The sequence below is a fragment of the Miniopterus schreibersii genome (assembly GCF_964146895.1).
Source record: "Miniopterus schreibersii genome assembly, chromosome: 1".
In the NCBI taxonomy this organism is placed as follows: domain Eukaryota; kingdom Metazoa; phylum Chordata; class Mammalia; order Chiroptera; family Miniopteridae; genus Miniopterus; species Miniopterus schreibersii.
This window is the reverse complement of record NC_138101.1, coordinates 112,364,345-112,381,648: the sequence shown is the minus strand read 5'-3', so window position 1 is coordinate 112,381,648 and position 17,304 is coordinate 112,364,345. Positions and strand designations below refer to the sequence as shown.

Sequence of the window (17,304 nt, the reverse complement as noted above, 5' to 3'; positions counted from 1 at the left end):
TAATTGTGTGATTTCTTGGCTATCACTCCACTTCCACTGCAAATCTCTGGAGAAAGACTCAGTCCTGTTCACCTTTGTTTCCTACCACCTAACAAAGGAATTACCACAGGTTAAATGCTTGGGAAAGCATGGAACTAAATGAGAAGAATCAGCAGGTCAGCATTTCTAAGAACAAGGAAGATGGGTGTTTCTGGCACCTGAAGCCTGGAATCTATGCTTCTGAGCAACCTGCCTGCGTTTTCACTCCCACTGTCAACCTATCTCTGAGGAATCATTACTATCAAGTCCATGAGGAAGCTTAAAAATGCAATACAGGTTTTGGAAAAAAGATTAGTTCTGTTCTGTTTCCCAATACGAAAACTGGTAATGCTTATAGGGTTTATAAAGGGTCTGATTTTATTAATCTCTTTGTCCGTTATATAGAAAAGCTGCAGGAGATTTTCTTCACTGTATCAAATCAACAGGTATTAAGAATGACTTGGCTGAGAAATAATTTCTAGTTCTGCAAAGGAATACTTGTCTACTTAAACGTGTTCTGTTTTATCAAAACTAAACACCATGGTAACCAGTAACTGTGGTGGATTCTGTGAAATGTCTTCCACTGAATTAATCTAGAGTAGGTTTATTTTTCTATCTTATTCCCCTTTTGCTTTAGGCTTTTCACTGATTTATTTTATCCTAATATCCTTTCACACTGATGTAGGAAATGTGTGATGACAGAAAATAACACGTTTGTCATTGAAATACTGTTGTATCAAGGCTGGGACATAAACAATTAAGTCTCCTTTGTAATAAGTTGTATAATATTCCACAGGCAGTTAAAGACACATTAATATTAGGAAGCTATAATCCATACATTTTATCTTATTTTTCTACTTATGATATAAGTGAAAAAAAGATTTAATTTTTGAGATCATTTAAAATTATCTATTTTAAAGGAAATAAAAGCAAGAGTCATTTGAAAACAACAAAGTTTGTTTAAATGAAAGTTCTTTGAAGAAATGTCATTGCTTCTCTAGCACAAAAAGTTCAAAAAGAGGAGGAAAGAAGTGAAGGCAGCTACAACTCCATGAATATACTCCCATTCCCTAAATTCAAGGTGAATTTCACATCTTGTTTCACAGCACTAACATTCAAGCCTCATACTCCAGCAGAGTTCTGGGTAAATCAAAGCATCCAGACATTCCATAAAGCAGGTGCTTTGCCAAAGAGATGAAATCTGAATTTGCCACAGTTAGGAAGATACACCAGGAAAGTAGTAGGACTGTTCAAATACCAATCTAAAAATCTAAATAGACAGTTTAATCACATGCTTGTATTGATATTATATCTGTTTTTTACAACACATGATGCTTATAATTCCTTGGCCAGAGTTTAAACCGTGTTCTAAGTTCTCAATCACTGGTCTAAGGAAACATTTCAGCTTCCCCTTCTCCCAGTGTAAAGAATGTTAAAATAATAAATAAATAAAATGATAATAAGAGAAAGAAGTTCAAAATATGAAGCCATATGCTTCATAAATATATTTCAACATGCAATCCTTAGATGGGTAAATAAAAGGGAAGAATGTGATGGACTTCACCTGTCCATGAGAGAAGCCCATCAACCACTAGCTGCAAAATCATTTCATAATATGTATTTGAATATATTAAAACCAAAAATAATTCTTTCACAGAAAAAGAGCAGAATGAAAGAAACTCATACAACATTTTAAGTTTTTAAGGCCATATGGTCTATAAAATAATGTAGTCATATTAACAATATAAAATTTCGACATTTGAATGTGCATTGAAGGGAAGGAGCCACAAGCCACAGGGTCGGAAGTAAATCTACAGCTTGTCTTACTTTTTAAAATGCCAAACGCAATCATAAAAATCTTATTAAAATTAAGGAACTAAATAATCATAAAAATACTTTTAAATGAATCATCCCCTAAGTTATCCAGATAATTTTTATTTGATTTTTCCCCCCCCCAGAAAATTGCTTTTAGCTTTTTCCCTTAACTTTGAAAATTCATCTGGAGTTCTGACTCTAAAGTCTATCATCAATTTATAGCAAAGTAAAATGTCTGCACAGATGTAATGCACAATAAAATTATTAGGATAATTTGAATCCTTAATTTCTTCATCAGCTTAAGAGCCTTCTGTGATTATGATGTATACATATGAATTAAGTGGCAATTGCCCCAAATGTAAGTATTTCCATTAAGCATACTCTAAATCAACCCACTCTGTATCTGAGCATAAATGAAGATAAAACACTCCACATTATGATTCAATTAAAAACCTCCAAGATACGTTACCTGCCTCCTCGGGCACTGAAAGGCACTACATGGATTCCCAGAGGCCCTCCATCGTTGGGGACGTGTACGAGCTTTACCATATCACTGTGAGACAATGATGAATGAGGGAGCATGAACATGGACTGTAAACAAACCAAACCAAAACAGAACAAAACAAAAAAACACAACAACAAAGACACACAATAAACAACAAAAGAGAACAAAACAAAAATCCCACCAAGCACACATGCATGTACATACACATTCTGGAATATAAGTATGGTGATGAAGGCAACATTAAACACTACATACCTGAACACTAGTCTGATGGCATGGAGGGAGAGCAATCATCAGAAATAACTACATTAAAAATGACAGAGAACCATTTCTCTCGGACCACACTCTTCTGTGTAATACAAGTACACATTTTGCAAGTCAAATCTCTAGACTTCCACTGAAAATTTTCCATCCCAATATCTACTTCAATGACAATGAAGATTAACTGAAAAGAGGTGTTGCAGCTACAGAGCACTTTATAATTTACAAAGAGCTCCTAAATATGTCACATCATTGACACTTCTAATAATCCAGTAAGGTCAAAGATTTTGCCCATATAGACAGGTGACAGTCGAGATGTAATCCAGCAATCCTGACTTCCCACGATTCCATAACAATTTAAAGTCACCATTTCTTAAAGCACTGCAAGTACAGGTTATGAAACTCCTTTTTCAAAGCTAATAGATTTCCACTAAAAACCAAATTATTTTCATAAAAGTATTTGCAAATGAACTTTAAAATAATGAAGCTATTTATATAAAGTAACATAAAGTTACTTCTATTATATAACTAAAGTACTTTACTATTAATGTAATAAGCCCAAGTTTAATAAAAGTTGGTATAACTTGGCGAATGTAAATTTTCTAAACCATTTAAATGAGAGTTCACTTTCTTTGTAGATTTTGTGTGTACATGTGTGTGTGTACTGCATAGAAATCTAAGCAGTACTTATCTAACAATCAATATTTTGAAATAGTATTTTAATTAAATATCTAGTTTAAACAATCCCAACAACCATAAATAATTATCAATGGATTGACAATGGTCACAATATAGTTTTTGTATAATGGAAAATGCCAATTCTTAAGCTTCCTAAATAAAAACCTGAGGTCATCCTATAAACCATGAACGTCCTGATTATATAAGACAATGACTAAAAAAAAATAAAGACAGGAATGTCACACAAATCAAAACAAAACTGAAAATATTTACACAGATTTAATCACATACACTAATTAGGACAAAATAAAAATTTAGCCATATTAAAGTAACACTAAATGGATTATATTTTTAAAAAATATTTTCATAGAATTTTATAACATCCTATTTTAGATTCTATTAATACCATTTATACATTTTTACACAATTGGTTTGTCCACTAAGAATAGTGTAGTTACTTCAATAATTATTGCTATTCTAAATTCTTTCTAAAAACAACAATGGCATGGCAAGTATTTCTTAAAAGTAAATACTTAGAGATTGCTGGTTCCTCTATATCCAAACATAATCTCATTCTAGTGCCTAATCTCACTGAAGAAGTTCTTTGAACCTTCCCTTAGAAGACCAAAAGAAGACAGAATTAAGAATTCAAATGTTAACATCTAGATCCCCAACTTTTACCCAAAGTGAAAGAAAAAAATTTAGAATGACTGTCCTCCCTGAGAACCCCTTCCATTTAAACATGTCAATATTTAAGATAATTGTAGAGTTGTGATAATAAGAAAGTTTTACCCTGTCCTTTTATACTTAAAATCATGTTCAAGGTCCCTAACCCATGATCTATAATTTTTCAAATACCTTGAGAGATTCTACTTTTTCAAATAAAAATATATATAATAAAATAGCTATTGCTTATATGATTCGACTAGTTTTTCAGGTAAAGTATGTTTAATTTATTTATTTAGCAAAGTTGAAGAACAAACAAATCACCATACTGACATACAATCTGAAAACAGCTGTAGTGCTGTAAACAAGACAAACATTTTCAATCAAACACTATTTTATATTATAATTTAATAGTATTTGCCAAGGCATGAAACTCAGGACAGAGACATGTGAATTTCCATGCTACTCTTTTTACATTAGATAATTAACACAACAGATGAAAGATGCTCTTTGGAAAACACACCAATACAAGGAATGTTTTTGACTCAGCACAAACATCCCACACATGCCATACGTTTTTGGAGCACTTGCTGCTATCAGTGATGCTGCATGTATATTACAAATTTAGTTAAAACCATCCGTAACTTACTCCAGAGAAAAGTTGGGTATGTTCTCCAAACCACTGTCAGCATGTCCAACAGGTTCAACACGACTGTTGTCTTCTGTCCCATCCTCATCCTAAGACAGCACAACACAAAGAGAAGCACACTCTGTGTTAGATCTATTTCTATAACGTGAAAGAAAACTGGATAAAAGTGGAGTCTAATAGGCACTGTGGTCATGTTATAATTAGGATTTTCCTCTATGGAAGAGGAACTTTAATAATACGATGGGTATGTGTAGATGAAAAGTTGCATTTCAAAGCAATAGTCAACTTATTTAGCTCATGTCCCAGGAGATGAACAAGATACCACTGCAATAAAAAACATTAGCACTTCTACTTAATGTTAACTGTCCTATCATTTTTACTTCTCCTTTTGGGGTATATTTTAGGAAGTAATTGTATGATACAGTATATTAAAAATATATAGTATATTAATGATATGATTATTTTATAATATATCATAGTACATTAATAATATAATTTACTGTAGTATATTAGTGTTATAGTATATTAATATAATATTAATACAAACATATTTATAAATAACATTAATATTAATAAATATATGTACATGACATTGAGTATGTATGTTTAAATTTTTTACTAATCTAACCAGTTGAAACGATTATAATCCTTAATGACTACCAAAATCTGCAGTCATATTTGTCAGTCCCTCAGTTCCACTAACACAGCTTGAGTATGTGGTAAATACAATCCTTGACTCAAATCCTTCATCCTATGAAATTTCACATAAAGTTACTCTGAGCCAATTGACTCATGTGGTACAAATTGGGAGTGCATAAGTATGCTGGAACTCCAAAAGGTGCCATGAAGAATAAATATGATGCTTCATAAAAATAAATGAAATGTCACCCAAGAATATGGCTCATTTTATATATAATTGTGGTCATTGTCTTTTCCTTAGGGAGTTCACTAACAGTTAAGTCGGTATCTCAGGATCATTTGAATAACGATAAACATACGTGAATTTATTAAAACTACCTATATGAGATTCCATCACTAGAAAAAAATTTTATATTTTTAATCATGTATTTGAGAGACTCATAATAGAAATGTGTATGCTGTCAACGGAGACATCAATCAACAAAATGATAAGCAAAGGTTGTATGTTCAAGACACAATGTAAAATAATATTGCAAATTACTGAAGCAATATTAAGGCAAAGTAGAGCAGTTGGTAATATCCAATTGACATTTCCTCTGAGAATCTACCAAAATAAGAAGCTGAATACACCGAGTTTTTCTGAGTTGTAGATGGGCTCCACAGAGCCTCAGTGCTGGTTCATTGCGTAAAGCCACGCTACTTCAAGACTGATGATCCTGTGCTCTGAGAGGCTCCAATATGCACTTCTTAGTCATCTATCTCTTTTAAGTACCAGCTTACATTTCAAAGGTTAACCAGCATCTTAAACCTGCCTAAGAACCACACTTTGAATATAAACAATTCCCAAAATTATGCTTTTCCTTTGGGATTGGGAATAGGGGAACAGAGTAAAGGGACAGTTTATAAATCAGATGGAAAACAAAAAGATAATCTTACAATTTAAAGACACTTTGTTTCAGGATTTATTAATAATTTAAGCACCACTGAAATGCCACCACAATATATGAACAGTTGAAACACCTAAGTCACAGTATGAAAAGCAGCCACATAAATGAAATGCTCCAAACTACAGTGATTAACAGTTAGTGATAATTTACACATTCATTGTTCCCGCAGTGGCCATTATCAAGCCTCCAAGAGCATGTAGAATATTATTTCATGAAGCTGCATATGCTGTTCAGTTTATACTGCAACATTCACTGCCCTAAGGCTGAGGTGCAACTGCTGTAGGAAACACAACTTAGAATTTCCCAACTTCTGATGTGGAAATATTAGCTCCCATATTGCTTTATTTTTTGTTTTACACTTTTAAAAAGCAGTGACTGAAGATTGTTACTTTTAACAAGACTTATACAATGAACTCCATTATAACCATATTCCTGTAGTACCCCCTGATCTGCAGGGGATACATTCCAAGACCCTCAATGGGTGCCTGAAACCACAGAGAGTTCCAAGCCCTATATATACTGTCTTGTCCTATAAATACACAACTATGATAAAATTTAAGTAATATATTAGAAACAGTAAGAAATTAACAAAAACTAAAAGTAAAGTAAAACAATTACAATATACTATAATAAGATTCATGTGAATGTGAACTCCCTCCACTCCAAAGGATCTGATAAGTGACTAATGGGCGGGGTGAGTATACAACCTAGAGGCACTGGACAAAAGGGTGAATCATGTCCCAAGGGGGACAAAATGTCATGAACCATAACTTAAAACTTATGAATTGTTTATTTCTGGAGTTTTCCATTTAATATTTTTGGACTGCTGTTGACAGTGGGTAAGTGAAACCATAGAAAGCAAAACCATGGAAAAGGAAAACTTATAAATTAACCTTGGTATTATTTATGTCAAATCAATAGTGAAGGCCTATAGTATTAATGTAAACTACACACTGTTTAAAAAATCTCCAGGTGAGCTGATATAGTCAATATACTTTTTAACCCTTTCCCTTTTCTCCATTTTATAGCAGGGTATAGTGGTTAAGAGCTCAGATTAGAGAATTTAAAAGACCTGCATTTGAATGCCAACTATACCATATGCCAAGTTTAGATCCTTAGGTAAATTATACAGCCCTTCTATATTTCTACCCCTCATTCTTCTGTAAAATAGGGAAAAAAATCTTCTTAGGACAACTGAGAGGAATAATTAAAATGGTGCCTGACACACAGTAATTGCCCAATAAATGTTAATTACTATTGAAAAGAGAACTAAATAGATGGCATACAAGATATTCCTCAATAAATATTTTATAGTAACATAAAACACTCACTCAGAGATCAAAAAAGAAAAAACTAAAAAACAGAAGGACAGTTTAAGGGAGCTGTGGGACAACATGAAATGTGACAATATTCGCATCAAAGGAGTACCAGAAGAGGTCAAAAGTAACCAAGGTTTAGGAATCTGTTTGAAGAAATAATGGCAGAAAACTTCAAAAAGAACCACAGCACAATTTACAATAGTTAAGATCTGGAAACAACCCAAGTGCCCATCCGCAGATGAATGGATAAAAAAGCTGTGGCACATTTACACCATGGAATACTATGCAGTGGTAAAAAAGAAGGATCACTTATCCTTTGGCACAGCATGGAGAGAACTAAAAAGTATTACTCTAATCGAAATAAGCCAGTCAGAGAAAGACAAGTACCACATGATCTCACTCACATGTAGAATGTAATAAACAAAATAAACTGATAAACAAGATAGATCCAAAAACATAGAATCATGGAACAGACTTGAGGGATCTCAGAGGGAAGGCGGGGATGGGGGTGTCGGTGGGGAGAGATTAATCAAATAACTTATATATATATAAGCATAACCCATGGACACAGAAATTGGTATGGGGAAGGCCTGGATGTAGGGTGGATGAGGGGTGGATGGGATCAATAGAAAAACAAAGGGTACATCTGTAATACTTTGAACAATAAAGATAAAAAACTAAATAAAAAATTAAGTAATTTTTTTAAAGTATAGGACCTGATGGATTTACAGGCAAGTTTTACCAAACATTCAAAGAAGAATTAACACCTATTGTCCTCAAAGTATACCAGAAAATTCAAGAAAACGGAAGACTCCCAAGCTCTTTTTATGAGGTCAGCATTATCCTAATCCCAAAACCTGATACAGACACTAAAATGAAAGAGAATTACAGGATAATATCTCTAATGAACATAGATACTAAAATTCTCAACAAAATATTAGCAAACAGAATCCTGCAATACATTACAAAAATCATCCACTATGAACTAAGTGAGATTTATTTCGGGATGCAAGGCTAGTATAATATTCACAAATGAATAAATGTTATACATCACATAAACACAATGGACAAAAAACATATGATCACATCAATAGATGCAGAAAAGGCATTTGACAAAATCCAGCAACCATTTTTTTAAAATATATTTTTATTGATTTCAGAGAGAGGGATGGAAGGGGAGAGAGAGAGATAAATATCAATGATGAGAGAGACTCACTGATCAGCTGTCTCCTGCATGCCCCCAGCTGGGGACTACAACCCAGACATGTGCACTGACCACAATGAAACCACTATCTCCTGGATCACAGGTCCATGCTCAACTGCTGAGCCATGCTGCCCAGGCCCCAGCAACCATTTTTGTTAAAAACTATCAGCAAAGTGTGAACAGAGCAAACATACCTCAACATAATAAAGGCCATATATTATAAACATACAGCCAACATCATACTCAATGGGCAAACACTAAAACCATTTCCATTAAAAACAAAAACAAGTTGGCATGTCCTGCAGTGTCTCCAGGCCTCCAGAGCACGACCTACGCACCCGCAAGTCATGACGACCAAGGCAGTGTGCGTGCTGAAGGGCGACAGCCCTGTGCAAGGCAACATAAACAAAATAAACTGATAAACAAAATAGATCCAGAAGGCAAATACACCGGTAAAGGTCTCAAGATCCATCACAGGACTGACCAAGGTGGGGCACAGCTTCCATGTCCACCACTTTGGAGATAATACACAAGGCTGTACCACAACAGGTCCTCACTTTAACCCCTTATCCAAAACCTATGGTGGGCCACAGGACAGAGAGAGGCACATTGGGAACCTGGACACCGTGACCACAGGCATGGATGGAGTGGTCATGGTGTCCCTGAAACATGCTGCAACTGGACTCTTGGGAGACCATTCCATCACTGGCCGCCATGGTGGCCCATGAAAAATGAATCAACTTGGGCAGAGGTGGAAATGATGAGAGCAGGAAGACATGGAACGCAGGAAGTCGCCTGGGCCAGCGCTTTGATTGGGATTGCCCAGTAAACATTATCTAGAATGGGGTCCGAGTCCTAGTAACTCCTGTCATCTCGCTAGTTGTAGAAATCTAACTTGATAAACATTAAACACTGTAACCTTCAAAGTGTAACTTGTGTCTTTTTTAAAACACTGCTTAAGTTCCTGTAACGTGAGCTCAGTTGTGATCACTTGGGAAATTTGTATGACTGTAAATCTAGTATTCAATTAAACTGTGTTTAAATGATAAAAAAAATTTTTTTTTAATACCAGAACAAAAGAGGGTTGCCTGCTTTCACCACTATTATTCAACATAGCACTGGAAATCCTTATGACAGGGATCAGAGAGGAAAAAATAAAAGGCATCCAAATTTGGAAGGAGGAAGTAAAGCTCATTATTCAGAGATGACGTGATACTACACAGAGAAAACCCTAAAGACTCCACCAAAGTACTACTAAATTTAATAAATGAATTCGACAAGGTAGCAGGATACAAAATTAACACTGAAAAATCAATGACATTTTTTAAAACCAATAATGAACTCTCAGCAAGAAAAACTAAAAAAAAAAATACCATTTACCATTGCAACTAAAAAATACGATACCTAAGAATCAAGTTAACCCAGGATATAAAAGACCTATATACTTAGAAAACTACAGGAAACTGAAAAAAGAGAGGAAGATACAAACAGGTGAAGAATATATCATGTTCATGGATTAGAACACTTAACAACATTTAAATGCCCATACTACCCAAAACAATCTACAGATTCAACACAAGTCCTATTAAAATGCCAAAAGCATATTTCACGAAACTAGAACAAATATTCCAAAAATTCATATGGAACCAAAAAAGACCCTGAATAGCCATAGCAACCTTTAGAAAGAACAGAGTTGGACAGATCACTATAACAGATATCAAACTCTACTACAAAGCCACTGCAATCAAAACAGCTTGGTACTGGCACAAGAACAGACATATAGACAGTGGAACAGAAAAGAGAACCCAGAAATCAGCCCAAGCTATTATGGTCAATTAAGATTTGACGAGGGAGGTAAAAAAATACAATGGAGTAAAGACAGTTTCTTCAATAAATGGTGCTGAAAAAATTGGAGGTCCACTGGAAAAAATGAAAATAGACCACCAACTCACACCATACACAAGATTAAACTCTAAATGGGTAAAAGGCTTAATTGTAAGTTGCGAAATCATAAAAACCCTACAAGAAAACATAGGCAATAAAGTCACAGACATCTCGTGAAGCAAAATTTTTGTTGATACATCTCCTAGGGCAAGAGAAACTAAGGAAAAAAGAAACAAATGGAACTACGTCAAACTAAAAAGCTCCTACACAGCAAAAGAAATCATCCTCAAAATGCAAAGGGAACCCACTGTATGGGAGAACATATATGCCAAAGATACATCTGATAAAGGGTTAATTTCCAAAATATACAAAGAACTCATACAACTCAACAAGAGGAAGACAAACAATACAATTAAAAATGGGCAACAGACCAAAGTAGACACTTCGCCATACAGATGGCCAACAGACATATGAAAAAATGGTCAACCTTGCTAATCATCATAGAGATGCAAATTAAAACCACAATGAGGTATCACTTCACACCTGTCAGAATGGCTGCCATCAACAAACAACAAATGCTGGTGAAGATGTGGAGAAAAGGTAACCCTAGTACACTGTGGGTGGGAATGCAGACTGGTACAGCCACTGTGGAAAACAGTATGAGGTTACTCAGAAAATTTTAAATGGAACTGCCATTTGACCCAGTGATCCAACTTTTACGAATATATCCTAAGAATCCTGAAACACTAATTAGAAAGAATAAATGAATCTCTATGTTCAAAACAGCATTATTTACAATAGCTTAGATCTCTAAACAGCCCAAGTGCTCATCAGTGGATGAGCGGATTAAGAAACTGTGGGACATTTACACCATGGAATACTATGCAACTGTTTAAAAAGAAAAAAAAGGATCTCTTACCCTTTGGGACAGCATGGATAGACCTGAAAATATTATCCTAAGTGAAATAAGCCAGTCAGAGAAAGACAAATATCACATGATATCACTTTTATGTGGAATCTAAGGAACAGAATAAATTGAAAAACAAGATATGACCACAAACATGGAAGCATGAAACATACTGACACATCTCAGAGGGAAGGCAGGAAGAAAGGCAGGAAGAGATTAAGGAAAGAACTTATAAGCATATATGCATAGGCCATGGACACAGACAATAAACAGGGGAAGGCCTGTGGTGGGGTGGGAGATGGGTGGAGGGGGCAAAGGGAGGAAAATGGAGGACATCTGTAATACTTTCAACAATAAAATAACTAATTAATAATAAAATAAAATACCTAGGAAAAAGAAAAAGACCTCATTTTACTAAATATCTAGAATGCACCACAAACTATATACACTGTTTCATATAATCATCACAAAAAGCTAGTAATTCTTATTATTAGGAAATTAGGCCTAAAAATTTTTTCAGATTTCTCTTTAGTGTTATAGTTGGGATTTTGAAAACTGCATGAAGGCCTGTGGTTCTTCAATTTCACCATGTTTGTTTCACTCAATTTTACTCACAGAAGAGTGTGCCAGACTATTGAGTAATAAAGGTGACCCTAGCCAACTAACTAGGCCAAAATCTGTGAGAGAAGAAAACATAATATTTATGTTGTAAAAACATATTTAGTTCTGAACATATAATAAATATACTTTCATGTAGAGTAAAAATCACTACTGAAATACAGTGGTACCTCGGTTTTCGAATGTAATCCGTTCTGGAAGACCATTCAAGTTCTGAAATGTTCGAAAATGGAGGGATCAACAGCCTCAGGATCTTGAACTCAGCAGAAGCCGTGTGGCATGTTCAACTTCGGAGGTGTGTTTAAAAACCAAAGCACTTACTTCGGCTTTACGGCGTTCATAAACCAAATGTTCGTCAACGGAGATGCTCAAAAACCGAAGTACCACTGTATTTGTTTTGCAAATTTTGATTTTAGAAAAAACATCAGGAAACCTTACCAGTCGTTATTTCTGGGTGGCAAGACAGCAAGAAATTTTTATTGTCTTTATAATATTACATACTTACACAATGAATGTAAAATATTTTAGAAATAAAGGCTATTTTATTTTAAAAACCTTATGATACTTTTATAAATTACTTTCTTTACCATAATATCATTATAATTTCTCTAAAAAGAATTGTGTAAAGAGGCAAGGACCTAGAAAGAAAAAAGAATATTATAGGGAAGTACAAAGATGGAACCATTCGTTAATAGTGATGTATAATATCATATTTAACTGGTCCTAGATGACAAGCAGAGTGATTTTTTTTTAAAATCAGTGTTGTGGTATAGTATTCAGAATGGCAGAAAAGATTAAGACAAGAAAATACTGATAAGATGCCATATCAAATAAATTAGGTAAGTAAAAAAAATTTCAATTTAACAGAATCAAAGAAAGAATGGAGTGAAGAGTGAAGAAACATCATACAAGGCAAGTTCATTATTGAGTGCTGTGCTCCACATAAAACCTATGGGGTTTTCAATAGGTGACAAGATACATATTTTTAGTGTTTTCCTTGATGATAAATACATACTTTACCATTATTAATTTTGAAGGCCTTATAAGAAAACATTTTGCAGTCCAAAAGTCCTACACCTCATTAACTTAAATTGTTAATAAGTAAAGAGCAACACATGGGTTCTATAACAAAATCCACTCGTGTGAGTATTTATTTGAGTTTACACTGGTTTATTATTTTCCAATGAAATACTATGATGTCACAAATGAAATGTGGTTATTAAATTACTTGAAAACAATTAATAACTTGGTAAAATAAATTGCTTTCAAAAAAAACCTTGATTTCATTCAATTTTCTAGTTTAATTAATGAAGCAAAAGCCAGCTGGTAGATTTCCTGAGGTTCAAGACATTGTTTTCTCTCAAATGAAATGAAACCTATTAATATTTAACAGAAAGTACATAGCAATAATAATTAGCCTAAAATGCTCAATTTTAAATTAGCCTGAATGCTAAATTTTAAATCATGATTCAAAAGTTTATAATGAATTTAGAGATTGACATTAATAAAACTGATTCACTGTGTATTATTGCACTGTCCTTGATATCCAGAATGTGATACCAATGCCAAAAAAAATTACAATATTAAACAAGAACATTAAAGTATTAAATATGTGTTATAGTTGGTATGACACCTTAGCCTAGGGTAAAAAAATGGATTCTGCATACAGAATGATTTTTAAAAATTATGTAACCTCTCTGTCTCAGTTTACTCATTTATAAACTGGGAAGAATAGTATCGACTGAATTTCTTTGCGGATCAAACAGTTAATTAACGTAAAATACTTGAAACACTGCCTCAGGACTATTAAGTGATAAACAGGTGTTCAATACTGCCTTCTATATAAATTTTTTTAAAAATACAACTTGATGCATAACATATCATCTGGTTTTAAAAATAAGTCTATGCCTAGCCGAGTGGCTCAGCTGGTTGGAGCTTCATCCTATGAACCAAAAGTTTGTGGGTTTGATCTCCCAGTCAGGGTACATAAAGCAGGAAACCTATCAATGTTTCTCTCTCACATCAATGTCTCTCTTCCTCTAAAACATATCCTTGGGTAGGATCAAAAGTAAATACATAAATAAAAAAATAAATAAATAAGCCTATATCCTATCTTACATGGACCAAAAGTTTGGTTATAATAAAGCATGCCATTCTCTCTAAGACAACAATGTACTAATACGAGATGATTTTTACCTTTTCCACCTTATCATTGGTATTTCCTTCCAGTTTTTTCAAATCATATAGGTGTTCTTTGTTTATATAGTAATAAAATATAAATACTTTAATTAATGTGTGATTTTATTTCAAAGTTTACAGAAAAAAACACTTTAAATGACTTAATATTCCATCAATTCACTTATTGTAACACATTTTTAAAATTCAGTAACTGGATTTCTAAATAAAAATATTTCAATATTTAGGCTATTTTCTTTGAAAAAAGTCAAAATTAGAATGTTTCAAATGACGATCATTTTAAGGTACTAAATGCCAAGTTACTTTCTAAAAGAATCAAAGCAATTGGTATCAACACCAGCCTCATATCAAACTGTCCATCTTACAGCTTTTATTGTCTGTATTGGAAGACAATTCCCCATCAAACTCTTGCAGATTTACAGGTCTTGAGAACAGAAATAGTATCTCCCTCTCAAGTCCCAAGCAAAGAGCAGGTATCTTAACAGCCCGTTATAGAAGAATCAAGGCTCCTCAGCTCAGGGTTCTTCTCCTGTAACACAACCCACCAAGCATGCAGACCTCCACGGGCACCCACTGGGGACACTTCCATGGGTTTAGGGGGTAAAGGCAACTGAACCAAATATGCTAAGGCTTGTGCCGCTTCCTGTGCTGAAAGTAATAAAATCTTTCATCTCTGTCCCAGGAGTCTCATGTCTTCTGAAAGCTTCCATAAAACTATGGCAGACTAATAGGATAAAATCTTCCCAGTTCTTGACTGGCTGCCGTGACATACACCACCACCACCACCACTACCAACACCCCTTATTAATCTGACCAGCAAAAAGTCTTGTGGTGGCTTGCGCTACTATCCAGCCGCCTGGTCACTCCTTACCTGGTGTCTGACTCCGGCATGGAGAGGGTCCTGGTGCTGACAAGGGGTAATGCAGGCGCTGTCAACACGGAGGGAGCCACAGCCATGCAACCCCCACCACCCATCTCCCCCCCTGCCCTCCCCCTGGCGCCCACAGTGGATTAGGAGGGTCTGCTCCCTTTGCCCAGGCAGGGGCCGCTGGCTGCTCGGGCCCAGGACCCTGAGCTGGAGCCAGAGCGCAGCCTGAGCCGCGTGAGGGGCCCCTTCAATGATGGTGAGCTGGAAGAGGATGAGGAAGAGCTCCCAGTTAATCTCTCTGGCCCCATACATCTTGTGCTCCATTTGCAGAGATTACCTAATGGATGCAACTACCATTACAGAATATCTTCCTACATTTTGTAAAAGCTACATTGTAAGACATTTTTACTATAGCAAAAGATGTCCAAAATGCAACATAGTAGTATATATGACACAACGTCTTTATAACATAAGGTTGGGCAGACAGTTACAGGACATAGTGTACAAACTAGTGATCAATCTAGAGAAAGAGAAAAAAAGCAAGTGAATGATTTCTATAAAGAATGAGATCTGGCCTAGACAGTGTGGCTCAGTGGTTGAGTGTCAATCCATGAACCAAGAGGTCACTGGTTCCATTCCCAGTCAGGGCACATGCCCAGGCTGTAGGCTCAATCCCCAGTATGGGGCATGTAGGTGTTTCTATCTATCCCTCTCCCTCTCTCCAATAAATAAGTAAATACATACATACATACATTAAAAAAAAATAAGAAGTCTAGAAGTACCTGAACCTGCTGTTCCAGAGCCAGTCCCTTCAAGCAAAGGAAGATCTAAGAAAGTATCAATGTTTAGGATTCCACCTGAACTTGATATGTCTTTATGACTAGAGGTCATTAGTGCTAATGAAGGCACGGGACATTTTAAGCCATTGGAAAAGAAATTTGTCTGAGTTTCAGGAGAAGCAACTATTGGACATGTAGACAAATTTCTCAGAAGAAAAATGGATCTTGATCCAGCTTGTCGGGTAGATATCATCTGCGGCAATCACTTGATGGAGCACACAGTAACAAACTCTAAGGGAAATTTCATATGCAGTAAGTGATGTAGCAGTGCAGGATGTTCTCTGGTCCTTCATTATGGTCTTGTGGTTTCTCCCCTAAAAATTACTTGAAGATTCTAAGTCTTAGCAGGAAGGAGGGAAACAGAATAGGTGTCTTCTACAAGACTGTGTCTCCCAAAGGTTTCCATGAAACGTAACTCCTACCATTGTGTGCTAAGACATAAACATCTATTTTCAACACCAAGCATCCTAACACTTATAAGTACAACTTGGAATGATGGAATGCATCTGTTTTACTAGCAACTATATGTAAAAAGCATGCATAACGGGGAAATTTTCAAAGTATCAAATTTTTAAATTCCCTGTGATTTCAAACACTAGATTTTTCTTCCTAACCTTTGATGTAAATTGGTTACTATTTTGTTCATTGAGCCATATCCCTTTTAAGTTGGTGGTTTGGATTCTGCTCTCTGGAACGGTATCAGGAAAGAAGTATGCTTTTGAAATGAAGATTCAAAGCCAGTCTTTGTTAAATTATACATACTGTACTCAGACAATGACCAAAACTATCGGTCACTTTCGTGTATTGCCATCGTATTTGAACTTTACACACACACACACACACGGATTTAATTCTGTATAAATCTCTTCTAACATTTAATTATATGTATTTTTTACCAGAAACACTGCTAAAGAGACATTACTCACTGCTACAGGGATAAATGATCATTCTTCTGTGGCCCGTACCATGGCTCTCAGTATAATGAAGGCATTCAGTATAAGGACATACGTCCTTAACATATCTTACAAGAGTGCTTCTTCACAACAATATTTTAATTCCTAGAAAGTTAACCTGATTAACATCTATTTTATTTGAGTACATAGCATGATTATAAATACCTTGTAATGACATTGCTTCCAAAAGTAATAAAAAATTTGAGTTTACTGAATACTTATTCGTTGTTTCCTCAGTAAATCAGTGTAATTTCATCCTTCCATTACTTTGTCACTGGGATAAAGAATATGGGTGTTTGAGGCCTCACTCATTTGCATACAGACATTTTCGTTTTAAA

At 35.0% G+C, this 17,304-nt stretch overlaps 1 protein-coding gene and 2 pseudogenes across 13 annotated transcripts in view; 2 read left to right on the top strand and 1 right to left on the bottom strand.

Annotated features, from left to right (window-relative positions):
- PARD3 (par-3 family cell polarity regulator) overlaps positions 1-17,304 on the bottom strand; it is a 725,159-nt gene that overhangs the window by 337,426 nt on the left and 370,429 nt on the right. For all 11 annotated transcript variants that reach the window (XR_013998161.1, XM_081128409.1, XM_081128408.1 and 8 more), the window contains exons 6-7: positions 4,593-4,681; positions 2,303-2,386 (exon numbers count right to left, since the gene is read on the bottom strand). Coding sequence is in view for 10 of the 11 variants with exons in the window: in XM_081128409.1 (XP_080984535.1) it covers positions 2,303-2,386; positions 4,593-4,681 (173 nt within the window). In the remaining variant the exon portion in view is untranslated. The remainder of the gene's footprint in view (positions 1-2,302; positions 2,387-4,592; positions 4,682-17,304) is intronic.
- On the top strand, positions 9,049-9,530 carry LOC308563205 (superoxide dismutase [Cu-Zn] pseudogene; annotated as a pseudogene). The gene has a single exon. The product of its transcript is annotated as a superoxide dismutase [Cu-Zn] pseudogene (transcript).
- Positions 15,196-16,342, top strand: LOC308557340 (polycomb group RING finger protein 6-like; annotated as a pseudogene). Its single transcript has 2 exons — positions 15,196-15,740; positions 15,943-16,342. The product of its transcript is annotated as a polycomb group RING finger protein 6-like (transcript).